Here is a 13,507-nt window from a genome sequence, read left to right on the forward strand (position 1 = left end):
CATTTGATTGCTCATTTTCCATTTGTATTCTATACGTGAAGTGTCATAGGAGATGAGTATGAACACAGAACTTGCAGTTGATAAGGTTTTTTAAGAAGTACTTAGAAAAAAAATCAAGGATCATGGAAGGTCATTGTGCATCTTGCTAGACAAATCATAAAGATTCAGCACACAACTTGCAGCATCAACTTTCTTTAGAACATTACAAATCAAGGAAGGCCAATTGATGAACTGCATTTCAAGGATGTACAGAGTACAATCATTGCGGAGGGAGAAGTTGAAAAGAATTCACTCCTCCCTCCTCCAAGAAAAAAACACCACAGTTGTTTAAGAGACACTGAAACAAAGTAATCAGGATCATGAGATTTGGACAGTCAAGCAGAGAGCATTTTACATTCAAACCTACCTGCAATCCACCTCAAGGAACAAATCAAGACTCAATAGTCAGAGTTAGGGCTGATGTTCTCTCCTTAACGCAGGATTTTTGCACCTTTGAACCTTTTCCCATTACAGTTTGAACCAGTTACTCCTTCTGTTAAAGTATATATTTAATGACCGTGAAAAGTATGGTTGAAAACTGGAAGCAGAGAGCTAACACTTCTGCACACCCCTCATGAGCAGCACAGCTCTACAAGCGTGCATTGAATCTTTTGTCACTGTGTTAGGTTCACTGTATGAATGTTTTGCTCCATATGCTGTTGGCAGTCTCTCGCCCAAGTCCTTCAGTCCTCCGCTGGGAAGCAAAGGAAAGATGTTGTGGAATACACAGATCCCTACATCTAGACAGGCCAATAGATGAAGATGTATCAGCACAAACTTGCCAGTCACATGTATATGAAACCAAAATGTATTATCCACGGTTAAAATAACTTCAGACTTCAGTTCCCTTAAAAAAAAAAATCTAAAGAAAGACTTCTAAGCCTGAGCACAACAATTCAGAGCTCAGGAGGTCTTGGTCCCTGCTCAGAGGTAACCTGGATACAGTGCCTGACACAGCCATAAGGTACGCAGTTGCATTTAGTTTCTTTTAAAGAGGAGCTTTCATAGAAGGTTAAAGAACATGCACAATGCATCGATTCTTCCAGTACTCTCAGCGCCCAGGTGCCTATATGCCCTCTCACACCTTTCTGAACCCATCACGGATGACAGGACCTTCACCACGCTGTTAGCTCCCCTGAGCAGGGCACCTAACAGCCTTCTTGTTGCCATTTCTCCAGGTGTCTCGTGTTATTCCACACAACACACCTCTCAGTCACTTACCAGTCAGCTAGGACAAACACAGCTGATTGCACGCAAGTTTATTTTTGCATTTCTTAAAAGAAAGCGTCTCTTCTTTACATCTAGCCTTGCTGAGGGCATAAAAACTTTGATAGGCATAATTTGCCAGCACATAAAAGTTAGGTGCTTAACGCATGTAGCCTGCATACAAAGGAATCACTGGTTGCAAAAACTAATAAAAATTAAGGAGAATAATCAGTTAATTTTAGAGATCATGAATTCTACCAAGCCCTGTGAACTGTGCAGATCATGAATACTTCACTGCTAACTGAGCTATGCTGGAAGATCACTTACCACGTGAAACCATGACTCCAAGTAAAAACCATTTACTGTTTGTGGTTAAAAAAACACATACATCTCTTTTTGGCTACCCTGACTTTGATTTCCTGCCAGAGCTGTTCAGGTAAGCCAATGAAGACCAAAGCTTCTGGAGTCAAGTTCTTAAAAGCTGATCCACCTCTCAAATAGCTACAGCACAGTAAACACACAGGCTTTGGTATCATTATGTATGGGAGGTACAACATGGAGGGAAACAGCTAATTCCAGCCAGTGGGTTCTGAATTCAAAGGGACTTAAGTTTTCCAAGTCAAAAGAACAGAGCTTCTGTTTGTTTTGTTTGTTTTTAAAGTCTTGGAAAGAATGCAATGGCTTTTTCTTAGCCCTGCAGACAGCCACATTAAACTCTGGGTGTGACCTTAGGTAAACAGAAGACAGTCAAGACTGAAATGAGGTCATGTTCCAGCCCAGAGGGTATCTCAAATCCAGAATGAAGACTAGAATTTTCCCCCCCCAGACAATATTTTATGGGATAGACCCATAAGCAGTTTTCTAGCTTTGCTACGATACCACCTGCAGGAATCAGAAAGCAGAAAAGACACCACAAGCCCAAGAGCAGTCTTTACAAGACTTCAGATTGAAGAAAGTCGTGACCCTTTCAAGGGTGCTAGCACCATGCTTCAAGACAAGTTTGTGTTCATGCACCATGGGAGAAGGCACCAAGACACCCAGTTCAGCCAGCACACCTCCCAGCACATCACAAGGCAGGCAGACAAATGGCACGAGGCAGCAAGAAGGCAGACCAAGCAGCAGTGTGACAGAAAGGAACCCAATGCGAGGCTAAGTCCCAACAAGAACAGCAGAAATGGAGGAACAGCAGCTTTATGGACGTGTCTTTCTGGGAACAGACTGTAAGATTCGGGCCTTTGGCTGCATGGGCCAAAAGCAGCAGGCCTTTGTTCCAGCTGGAACCAACACCTTCCGGTTTTGGCTGTGGCTCCCTTGATGGAGCAACGCTGTCCTTTACACCAAGTGAGTTGCATGGGTGTTGTAATTATACCATGTATTCAACCAGGCTAAAAACTACAAGGCCTAAGGCAGTCTAGCTGCCTTTCTCTGTCTACACGTGGCTTTCTCATGGACCACCGTGAGGGAGGACACACTGGCTACCTCGGAGAACACCCACAACAGCAGCACGCTGGGAATTCAGACGGTGAAATGATGCTAAGAGGGCCCTGTTCAGAGCCGATGGGAGATGGATGGAATGATTTGGACACACACAGATCAAACAAAACAGTAAAAGGTTTGGAAACAGAATGAAATAGATCTTAGTGCTCGTATCTGGACCCTTCAGGATTATTTTTTTTTAAACTTACTCCTTTCTGACTTTAAATGCGAGGATAAAAGGAGGAGCTGCACACAGATCTAACAGGCATTGAAACAACTCTTTAGGACGGGCCACCATTACCAGCTAGGATCTTTCAACAGATTAAAAATCCTACTGAGGAACTTAAAGCATGTGGCAGATAAGTATCTCTGGTTGTGGGCACATGCTGCTATGACCAGTCAATACAAAGAGAACAGCAGCAGGGCTCAGGGGACGCCAAAAAGTTGAAATAAGACACCCTGTCCTGACTGAAAAGCTGCTAGATTGGTTCTTGCTAGAAAATGGCTTCTTGGGATGGGAGAACTTTTGTTCTGCATTTGAAGTGCAATGTTATTTGTACATTTAAGCAGTGCTCAGTACTAAGTGTTTAAGCTGTTCTCCAGCGTGGGCTCTGATTTAAAGCAGCCGTGAGTTAGCCTTTAGGAGGCACGGGCCTCTCCAACCATCACATCGTGCACCAGAAGCCTTTCCAAGGTTAATAATGCTCCTTCAGTCTGCACCAGAGCACAACTACTTAACTTTAACCCTTGGCAGGAGGGAATGGGGTGGGAGGTGCAGAGGAAAGGAATGTGAAGAAATAAAAGGCACTGGCCTGGGATAAACAGTGCAGGGATGACAGGAGTGGTTGGGAGTGGAGAAGGGGTTGAGCAAGAAGGACCTTTTTTTCCAGTACCTGTTCCATTTGCGGGCGCTGTTACCAGTATGTCCGTGCACTGTCCGAGGGCTTAAGCTGCCAGCTCATATGGCTGCTACTGTCCATGGCAGCCAAATACAACTGTGATGACGCAAGAAAGAGAGAAAAAGAGAGTGCAGCCTCAACGTGCATGAAAAACACAGTGCAAGCAAGTGAAACGCTGTGGTGTGTGTCGGTGACAAGGTGGTCTCTACAACCCTAAGGGGATAGCCCTGTGGCAAGAAGGAGAAAACAGAAGGAATGAGAGGAGGGAAAAACAAACAAACAAACAAAAAGCCAGGAAAAGTAACGGACAAACAATGCAGCAGGATCATCACATCTTAGTTTTCACCATCTGTTCTCAGAAAGAAGCTAAATGGAATATATCAGCCTTGTCCACACATTGGACGTACCCTGTTGAGATGATAAACCCCCTCCTCCTCCCAGAAAGAGGCAGGGATATGCACATTAATATTCTGTTTTTATCACTCTCTTTCTAACAGATAATTTGCTACAAACAGGTCCTGCAAGTTCTTCTGCTTCCATACAGTCTCAGTCACCTACTATGGAGAGCTGTGAATAGAAAACCAAACCAAAAAAAAAAAAAAGGGCAAAAAAAACCACAAAAAAACCAACCAAATAACAATAAAACAGAAAATCCCCCTGTCCCCTGCTGCCTGTCTGTACACCAGGATAGCAGACAGTATTTGCCTTCTCTCCACTGCCCATCTACTATCAGTACATCCCTCCAGAAAAGACATTTATTTTACAGCCTATTCCTTGCTTCACCTAGGCAGAAGCTCCCTTTTTCTACAGGAGCAGCGATGCACTCTCCCCTCCTCCTCCAGCTCCTACACTTCCCTACAGACCATATTGGTGGCTGTCAAGTCAAGTTCCGCTGGAAAAAAAAGATAAATCTTGTAAATCTCAAAAAATAAACCTCTTAGAAGCCAGCCTAAAGGCACCAGGACTCGGATCCCCCTTCAGGGTATTAATGCAAACAGCTACCGAAGAACCAGGGAATGTCTTGCGTAACTGCAGCCCCTGTGGAAAGGAGCATGTTTTTTCAGAAGCATGAGAGCTGTAGGGGAAGGGGAGGCACGACCGTGGCCTACAGACACTGAACAAACATATGCCTTGGCAGGTCTAGAGGCAGGAAATGCCAGTGGTAAAGCAAGCTCTTGCCATACCGTACTGTGTGCGGCACGCCAGCTCCTCCCGAGGACTGTCGCATTGCTGAGAGCAGATAAAGCTACCAGAGGTCGTGTTTCACAATACCAGGGATTGGAAAAAAAAATCTGTATTTTTAAGAAGGTTGCAAGAAACCTGACCAAGTACCAAGATAAGGCTCAACCTTCCAGTTTTCCTCTTTCTCTACGGTGAGATGAACTGGTCATTTTGAAGTGAAAACATGAATGTGATGTCCCCCTTCCCACCACAGTTCCTACTCCATCCTCCCCATGAATTTGAATCATGCGCCACTGAGTGTATTTTCTTTACCTATACCTGAAGACTGGCGGATTATTAAACATGCTACTACTCATCCTCTGTAATCACACCACCAAGTTAACGAGCACTGCGATGGCATGTTCTCCAGGTTCTGGCATAAGGTTCACAGGATCCAGTGAATGAGGGCAAGATTCATCTAGTTCTTACACATACATGAAGGCATGCCCATGTTTTATCCAGCATACTGAAATGGCTACCAGGCCACTCCAAATATCAAAACCTTCCATGAAAGTGTTTTTTCTTTTTCCCTCCATAGGAAATTAAATACAAAAACAGATTCTAAAGAAAGTAAAAGAGTTGTGAAACAAAGATTAAAAAAAAAAATCTCAACAGCAACAAAAAAATACAAATTTCATCCTACTGTCTCTTTAGGGCAGATTAAGGAGAGAGGTTCAGCAATAACTCTGAATTTACTGCTTTAACAAATTTCTTTGTAAACTTGAGGAACCAGTGCCACAGATAGCAAGAATACTGCATGCAAGTGAATCATCCTGCTGAAGTCACCCACCAAGACACTCATGCATTTCAGTGGTGGCAGGACTGGGCCCATAGGATTACCAGTGTTAACAGATTTAGTTTTATTATTTTTATGTGCAATGTCAAAAGTAGCAGAGTTGTTTTATTCTCCATGGCAGGTGAGACACGGCTTGTCTATTCAAATTGCTGCCATTTATGGGCCAGATCCTGTGCTTGGCTACACAACCAGCTCCCTTGAGAGTATACAGGAGTGGTAAATGTGTATTCCCCAAAGTCGCTGAAGCAGAGAGGAGCAGTAAAGAGAGACTTACTGAGGGAGGTGGGGACTCCCGGCCAATGAGCGGGGTATTCTCACAACGGGGGTTCTGGAAATTTGCATTCTGGCTCCTAGGAAAGGAAGACACACATGGTAATGGGGGTACGTGCCACACTTCTCTGGGGAAGGTCTCTGACAGTGACATGGGACAGAGCATACATCCCCCCAGAACTACTCTATCAAATCAGTCTTGTCTCCCTCAAAGCTTTTCTTACAGGCCAAGTGGATCCCCTTTTTCAGTTAAGGACACAAAACTAGCGTTATTTTCCTCAGATTAAGCACTATCTTTACACTCGGAACAGCCCACACTGAATCATGTCGAATGATTTAAAAATAGGTTCGTGTGAAAAATCTGCCTCTCTGCAGAGTCAGAACTGCCATGCTGTAGAAATGGAGATAAAATAAGGACAAAGTCTAAGGGGAAGAAAACGATGTGGCAGCCCAAAAGAGACGGGCCCTGAAGGGAGTCAAAGCGTGATCAGAGTTCAGCACTTGTGGAGAAAGCTCTGAAGGTCCCACCTGAACTAGGTAGCTCCAGACTGCAACAAATGTCAGAGCTGACTGCAATCACTGGGAAGGAAAGAGCCTGCAGGTTTTGTTATGGCTCTCAGTGTCTCAGGAGGCTTAAAATCTTCTCGCAAAACTGCTCTATCTGAAGAGTCAGGTCTTCTGGGGATCAGATTGTGCAATAAGGAGCCTGGACAATACTACTATTTTTTATTTTTTTCTGTAGGCAGATGTCTAAATCCCACAGTACAAAGTGATTCATGTTTTTGAGTATGCTGCCTAATAAACCCCTTTCTACTGCAGTACTTTTAAGCAATCCCATTCTCCCAGCAGATGCTAATCGGGAAACATGCCTTTTGACATTTCAGACAGAATCCCTTACCACCTCCAATGCCTGGCTGAAAGCACCAGCCTCGCAGCGCTTAGCAACGACAAAATCCGAGTGAAGCAGCTCGGGCAAGTTGCAATATGGCCTTTTTGTCAGGATACTCACATGTACTCTGTGACGGGAGCATTGCTGACTGTGTGTGCTGCTGCTGGAATGCTGGTCTCACTGCCATAACTACTCCCACAGCTATAGAGGCTGGGCATGTGCACTCTGTAAAGATTATCGTGTGTCTGTCTGCTCCCCTGAGCAGCTGATTCTTCTTCCCCATCATCATCTGAGCTTCTGCAAGAAGGAAAAAAAGTTCCTCCTAGAACCCTACAATTACCCCACATGTGGGGTTTGCAGGAAACCATGGTAATCCTAGGAACCTCCCAACCATCTTCCACACCTCCACATTTATACCCATTTGGGATGCCTCAGGGCGGCAGTGTCAAACACAGCCTACACCACTGTGACTCAGACCTCCCACAGATACCATCTGGACTTTTCGGCTGCACGATCCCCTACACTCTCCCTATGGTCTTCTCTCAGGGCTTGGCAGACAGCACAGCTCTGCAACTGCCCAGTCATATAGCCGAAGGATGGACACGCATCCCAAAATACACAGCAAATACAGGAAAAAAATATATGTAAAAGAGGAAGTGAAGATACAGTGGCATGCAACACTCAAAACAACCTTCAAAGCTGCAGTCTGTGTCCTTCCATTCCTTGTAGCGATATCCACAGGGCTTTTAAGGATAAGCCTCTGGAGACTGCTCTGAACTTCCGCTATGGTTACACAGTGACTACTTCAGCTTCTAACAAAACCCCACAAATCTCTACATGTAGTAAGTTGCAACATTTGCTTCTATAGCCTTTCTTCTCTCAAAAAGGCCAGGAATTTAAATCAATTTTAATACAGAGCAGAGCTGTTTGTCAGCTGGTTCCTTCCCCCCCCCCCCCCATATTATTCTCCTGTCCCTCCTATGTATAATATGCTATTATTTTATCTCCCTAATTAGGGGATGAAGCTCCAAGATTTGAAATACATTTTAGTGATGCTGGAAAAAGCTAGTAAAACATTCCATATGAAATGCTTTGCTGCTTGCAGGAGACAACATGGCCATAGCTGTAGCATCCCAAGTATCGCTTGCAGTTTCTGTACCACAAGGTGGCACTGAAGATTTACACAGGGAATTGCAGCCTGCACATTCTCTTACAGGCAATAAAGTATGACATCCATCACCTCCCCGAGGGAGCTAGAGGAAGAAATGGTGCTCCAGAGAAAGCAAGAGGGAATCTTTCAGTTCACAGCAGCAGCCTGAGCCTGCTGGGGATCGCAATATGGGCAGCAGCTCACACGGAAGGCAGCACAAGAGATAACACTGCATAAACTTTTCTTCTTTGAACAGGCAGACTACCATTCTCCTCCTGAAAATGCCTCTACAGCTGCATGTGGAAGAGGTAAGGAAACCAGCCATTTTCTTATGCGCTATTCTGACGCATTTCCGAAGGCTTTCTCTGTAGGCACTGCAGGCCTGTGGGCTCTGGCTTCCTCCTATTGTTCAGGATGTTCCATTTTACTTTGAACCTTGCGCTCAGGCTTAGACCACAAAAATCATGTTTCGGGACCACAGAAGAGAATTTGCTGCACAGCCTACTGCTTTTCTACAAGAACAGAAAAATCAAAGCTATTTTAGTAGCTGCATGTGGAGCTGCAGTGAGTCAATGAGACCCTGGGAAGGTTTGTTCAAGACTTCCTGATCAGCCTGCTTGCCATCATTAATATTAGTGCCAAACAACTCTGCTGTTGCATGAGTGCTGCCAGTGTGCAAGCATCTCATCTGCCCGTGCTATTGCAAACAAGACTGTTCCCAGTTTCTATTAGCTGTGCAAGTCAGTTGCCCCAGTGTTAGCAAAGACAAGAAAGGTATGTGTGGACTGCTTCTCATTCCAGTTCTCTTCCCCATACTAGAACAAATGACTCAAAGCAACACAAGAGAATAGGTACTGTAAGAGATGGCACACAGTTCAAGCATTACCTTTCTCTACAGCTATCAACATTCATCTCTGACTTGACTCATAAGTCCTGCAGCGTACTGAATACTCTGCACACATAGTGTTCCAGTGCAATAAGGTTCAGATGTAAATATTAACCACAACCAGAGCAAAGCCAGCAGATTTTTTTTCTGTTGGACCTGTGCTTAAAAGGCCTCACACTCCTGGGATCATATGGGAAAGGGCTCCAGATGCTCATGGGCACAAATCCAATAGCCAGTCTTCATTAGGAAAGAGCTCTACAACACTACAGGATCTAAACCCTCTCTATACCTCTTTTGCTGCCAAGTGTGTGGGACACTGCACACAATGGAACTGAACATGAGGGCTGTGACAAAGGAGAAGAGAACCAGGTAGATGAGGCCTTCCACTCCGTCATAGCAAAAGCCCGTCAAAGCCTGGACGTAATCCTGGAGAGAAAAATGAACAGTTTCCTGATCACTAGAGAGTTAACATTGAGTTCTAATTCAAAAGTCCTTCCCCTGGACTGTGTTCTCTGAAACAATTTAAAAGTTCATAGTCCCTTTCGCAGAGCATATTTCTGTTTTAATTTCAGAGTCCTCAAGTGTTTTTCATAATTTATCTAACCTTTATTTCCCCTCACAAAGCCCAAATCAGATATAGACATGTCAGTATTTTCAGCCCCACACAGTAAGAAATTAAAAGAAAAAAAGAAAAAAAGCCAAGACAAACTTATCCACCCAAACTTAAAACACCACATTTTTCAATAAGCCTCTCTCAGGTCCTTCACTCAGTCCCTTTGCCTGTGAACACAAGCATGGACTATCTATTTCTCTACCTTCAGACATGCAGCTAGGGCAACAGTTCAATCATGCTTTACTGCAGCTATAAGGCATTTCATGGGAAAGGCAATAAGCTATGAGCTATGGAAACAAGTTGGCAGTTCCTGAAACCTTATGGCTGCAGCTTGTAGATGTACAAAGGCATATTATCCAGTTTCCTACCCTGATCTTTAAACACGAAAATAGAAAGCTAACTTGCTCCAAAATCCCATTTTCCTTTCTGCTGGAGTCAATCAGTAAAGCTGTTATAAACTGCTTTGGTACACCGGAGATTCGAAACTCCGAAATAATCAGTATGCTACAGGCTCTACATCCCTCTTTGTGCTTTCTTAGGGCAGGCCCAGTTACCGAGTACTCACCAAATGCAGACTCCGACAGTCTACTAAAGCTGTCAGTTGCTGCAAGTTGATCTCTGTTGAATTTAAAACCTCCTGGATGCGCATAAGATACTCCTGTAAGCAACAAGCCAGTAATTATTGCAAGGAAAGAGCTCTACAGAAGCTGATCTTGGGCTTTGTATTCATGGAAGGGAAGCAGAGGGAGAGCATAGTTGAGGAGAGTTACCTTGGAGGTGGGGTGCTCTCTGCTTGCTGACCTCACGAGTTCCATAACATCATCTTGCATTTCCACCAGAGCCTTGTGACTTCCTGACAGCTTCTGCTCAACACAAAACATGCAGTGTTTCAGCAACTTAGGCCACATGGACCAAAAGAACTCCTGGGAATTAAGACTTACATCTTGCTCCCAAATACTAAAGCACCTGTATGAATGGTGTAAGTTAAGGATGTCTCAGCTGACATGGGTTCAGTTCCAATAGGGTTAAGTTCTACTTTTACCCATCTGTAGGAAGGACAAGCACAAAACACACACGCAGAGCTGTGGCCAGTGCCAGGACAGACAGGAAGGAGAAAAAAACAAGACACAAAGCACTCATGTTCTCACCACAGCACACAGCTGGATTTTTCTGCTAAACCAGATGGCTGAGAAAAAGTTAATACTGAAAGTTGTTTACATTGGGGTGCAGCCTTCACACCCCATTAAAGCATCCATGGGAATTTCACATGCTATAGCATGTCAGAGACTACACTGAACAACCAGAAATGCAACTGATGGCAACAGTGCACAGACTGAAGTGGTCTTCCCCCACCCCTGAAAACAGAGGAAGACAGGATTTAAAAAATCCTAAATATAAACTGTGAAGCAGCTGGTGTCTGCTGAACAGTGGGTGGTGTGGGTTCTTTCTGGCCTCTGATACACAAGACAAAGTTTGGGATGGGCCCAGGTGCTGTTCCTCAGCCCCCACACAAAAGAATAATGACTCACGTTTGTACTTCAGGATACAAACCCCCCAGCATCCAAGGGATTTAAGAAGGCATATGCGAGAATCACTCCCCCACCCACTGAAGTGGCTGCAGTTTGGGAGTGGAGTGTTGCCAGTGTTTAATCTAAAGGAGCCTGTAAGAAGAGATTCAAAGCAGGAAGTCTGTAGTTTCCCACCCTGGCAATAATTATGGGTGCTCTGTCTCCATGTTGCTTCTCTTAGAAGTGCACCACGTAAACAGAGATACCATGAACAAAGCCATGCTCCTCACCACAACACATACAGGCCTCTGTAAGAGGGCACCGTGGACCTGAAGCTATACAGGCAGTGATGAAGGTGGAAAAAAACTGCTCACTAAATCACCTGCGCAACTGGAAAGTAGCTACCAAAGCTTTACCAACAGGTGGAGTGTTTCCTGCAGCTAACACCTTGCAATTTGCTGCATGCTGGCATCAGAAGCGTTTAACCCATGCCCTGCGAGGAGCACCATGCTGAGAAGGGATGAAGGGAGGGAGGGAGGGCGCTTCCACTCACCTGCTGGAAAGGGTTGGGGTATCCAGCACTACAGGTAATGTAATAGCGGAGGGTATCTGCAAAGACAAAAGAGGAGAAAGTCATACTAGGTATGTTGTTTCAGCTTTACAATAGTTTACAACTGCCACAAGGGAGGTGTTGAGTTCTGAAAGCAATATACAAAATGAAAATGCAATATAAATGGAATCACTTCCCTCTCTCTGTGTAGGATTACAGGGCATGGATGGCACTAGGAAAAGGGATGTAGGCTGCATTTGGGGATAGAAGAAAGATTTGTTTTCTCTTGGTTTCCCTCCCCGCAATTAAAACCGCTACTTTTTTGTTTCGCTCTCAACAATAAAGCAGCACATGGCTGCCCCACTTGCATAGTCAGGGGAACCATCAAAAAAGTTTTATTCCAAAGTCAGCACTATTCACAGTATAACCACACTACCAGACCTTAGTCTAGGAGAAATCCAGTGGGATGGTTAATTTCTGTAACTTCTGAGTGTCGGAATAACATTCTACGGTCACTGACAGCAACCAAAGGTAGAGTGCTGCCTAGGGAATATAGCAAAGAGACAACTCAACTTTCAGCCAGTTCTGTTCACCAGCTAGGTCACTAAGCAGCCACAGAAAAATTGGCACAGGAGAGGTAGCAGTGCTGATATAAATACAGGCTGCTAACAAAAATACCTGTGAAAGCACAATGTTGGGCCAAAGGAGGTGCAGACACACATCCCTGCGCTACCACACCATGCTGAAATGTACCACTTCCTAAATATACAAGCTCATGTGTTTAAAACAAACAAAAAAAAAAAAGAGTCTTCACAACTGGGAATTCTTGTATCATACTCCAAAAAGACTAGTTTTAGGCAGTGTTCCACAGAAGAATGTTAGAAAGCCCTCCTAATTCAAGAAAATAACTTTCAGTAATATTTCCTAAAAACATTATCATCTAGCAAGCAAGCAACGTAATGGAATGTGCTGGGAAAAGAAAAGGAAGAACAAGTTCTTGCCTTTCTGACTTGCATTAGGGAAGAAAAAGTAAACATAGTCTGTCTTCTGATGGATGTCACTTGCATGTAATTAGATTTTAATTAGAAGGCTCTAGTTAGAATTAAAAGAGTGCATATAATTTCCTTTGCATCTTTCTTTTGACTTGTGCTAAGAAGGTATATTACATATTAAATCAATACCACAGACTTGGTCAGGAAAGGAAGCTCCTACCATGTGTTAGGATACCAGCAACAAGTTATCCGTTCAAGGGCCCTCAGATCACTTGCTGGTAACGTCCTAAAGGTGCGTTTTAACAGTAGCTCTATCAGTAGTCACAGTATCCTCACTGAGTACTCATGTTTATGAATACAGATAAGTAGGACTGTTAAATCTCCTATTTCCAGGCTTGAAGACAGTTTCATTTCTCCTTGTTCAGGTGTGTACGAAACCAGACTGGTGCCCTCTTCACGAGCCCTCCATAACACTACACCAACTGCCTGAAGAAAGTCAGCATGCACAAATTACAAGCATCAGGCTTTCCCCTGCCATTCTCAGTAGTGCTATAGAGGGAAGTTCTGTCAAAGAGTCGATTGTCCCAATACCGTTAGATTAATTCTCAAACATTTACAGTTCTTCAGATGAATGGGAGCACGTCAGCTCAGAAAAATCAAGGGTGAAGTTTGCTCAGTGAAGATAACAAAAGCTCTAAAACACATACACTGCCTCCCCCCTTCTCCTCATACCCTTTTTTCCATTCCCTTTAATCTTCTATCTGTGACTCTCGGTAAAGCGTATTCTATGTTGCAAAGGTATTCTAATCAGTCCCAACTCAGAAATCAGCAAAACGCACAACCAAAAGCAAGGGGAGCTGTGCAGGAAGCAGACCTGACTGTATCCCGATTCTGCCGCACTTCCCATAAATATTGAATGCACCTTTCGGCAAGCCAGCGCACCGGAGACCGAGTGGTGCAACGCAGACCGTCAGCTCCTGCACGCTGCGATGCAACCTGACAGCTGTGATTT

At 44.2% G+C, this 13,507-nt stretch overlaps 1 protein-coding gene across 3 annotated transcripts in view; it reads right to left on the reverse strand.

Moving 5' to 3' along the window:
* TTYH3 (tweety family member 3) overlaps positions 1 to 13,507 on the reverse strand; it is a 79,161-nt gene that overhangs the window by 7,619 nt on the left and 58,035 nt on the right. Inside the window, exons 8-14 of one of the 3 annotated variants that reach the window (XM_080556421.1) lie at positions 11,507 to 11,562; positions 10,216 to 10,308; positions 10,011 to 10,103; positions 9,122 to 9,258; positions 6,917 to 7,093; positions 5,912 to 5,987; positions 3,615 to 3,716 (exon numbers count right to left, since the gene is read on the reverse strand). In XM_080556421.1, the coding sequence (XP_080412547.1) occupies positions 3,636 to 3,716; positions 5,912 to 5,987; positions 6,917 to 7,093; positions 9,122 to 9,258; positions 10,011 to 10,103; positions 10,216 to 10,308; positions 11,507 to 11,562 (713 nt within the window). In that variant the 3' untranslated portion in view covers positions 3,615 to 3,635. The remainder of the gene's footprint in view (positions 1 to 3,614; positions 3,717 to 5,911; positions 5,988 to 6,916; positions 7,094 to 9,121; positions 9,259 to 10,010; positions 10,104 to 10,215; positions 10,309 to 11,506; positions 11,563 to 13,507) is intronic. The other 2 variants (XM_080556422.1, XM_080556423.1) reach the window with 2 other exon arrangements.

Source organism: Anser brachyrhynchus (genome assembly GCF_964034855.1).
Source record: "Anser brachyrhynchus genome assembly, chromosome: 15".
Classification (NCBI taxonomy): Eukaryota; Metazoa; Chordata; class Aves; order Anseriformes; family Anatidae; genus Anser; species Anser brachyrhynchus.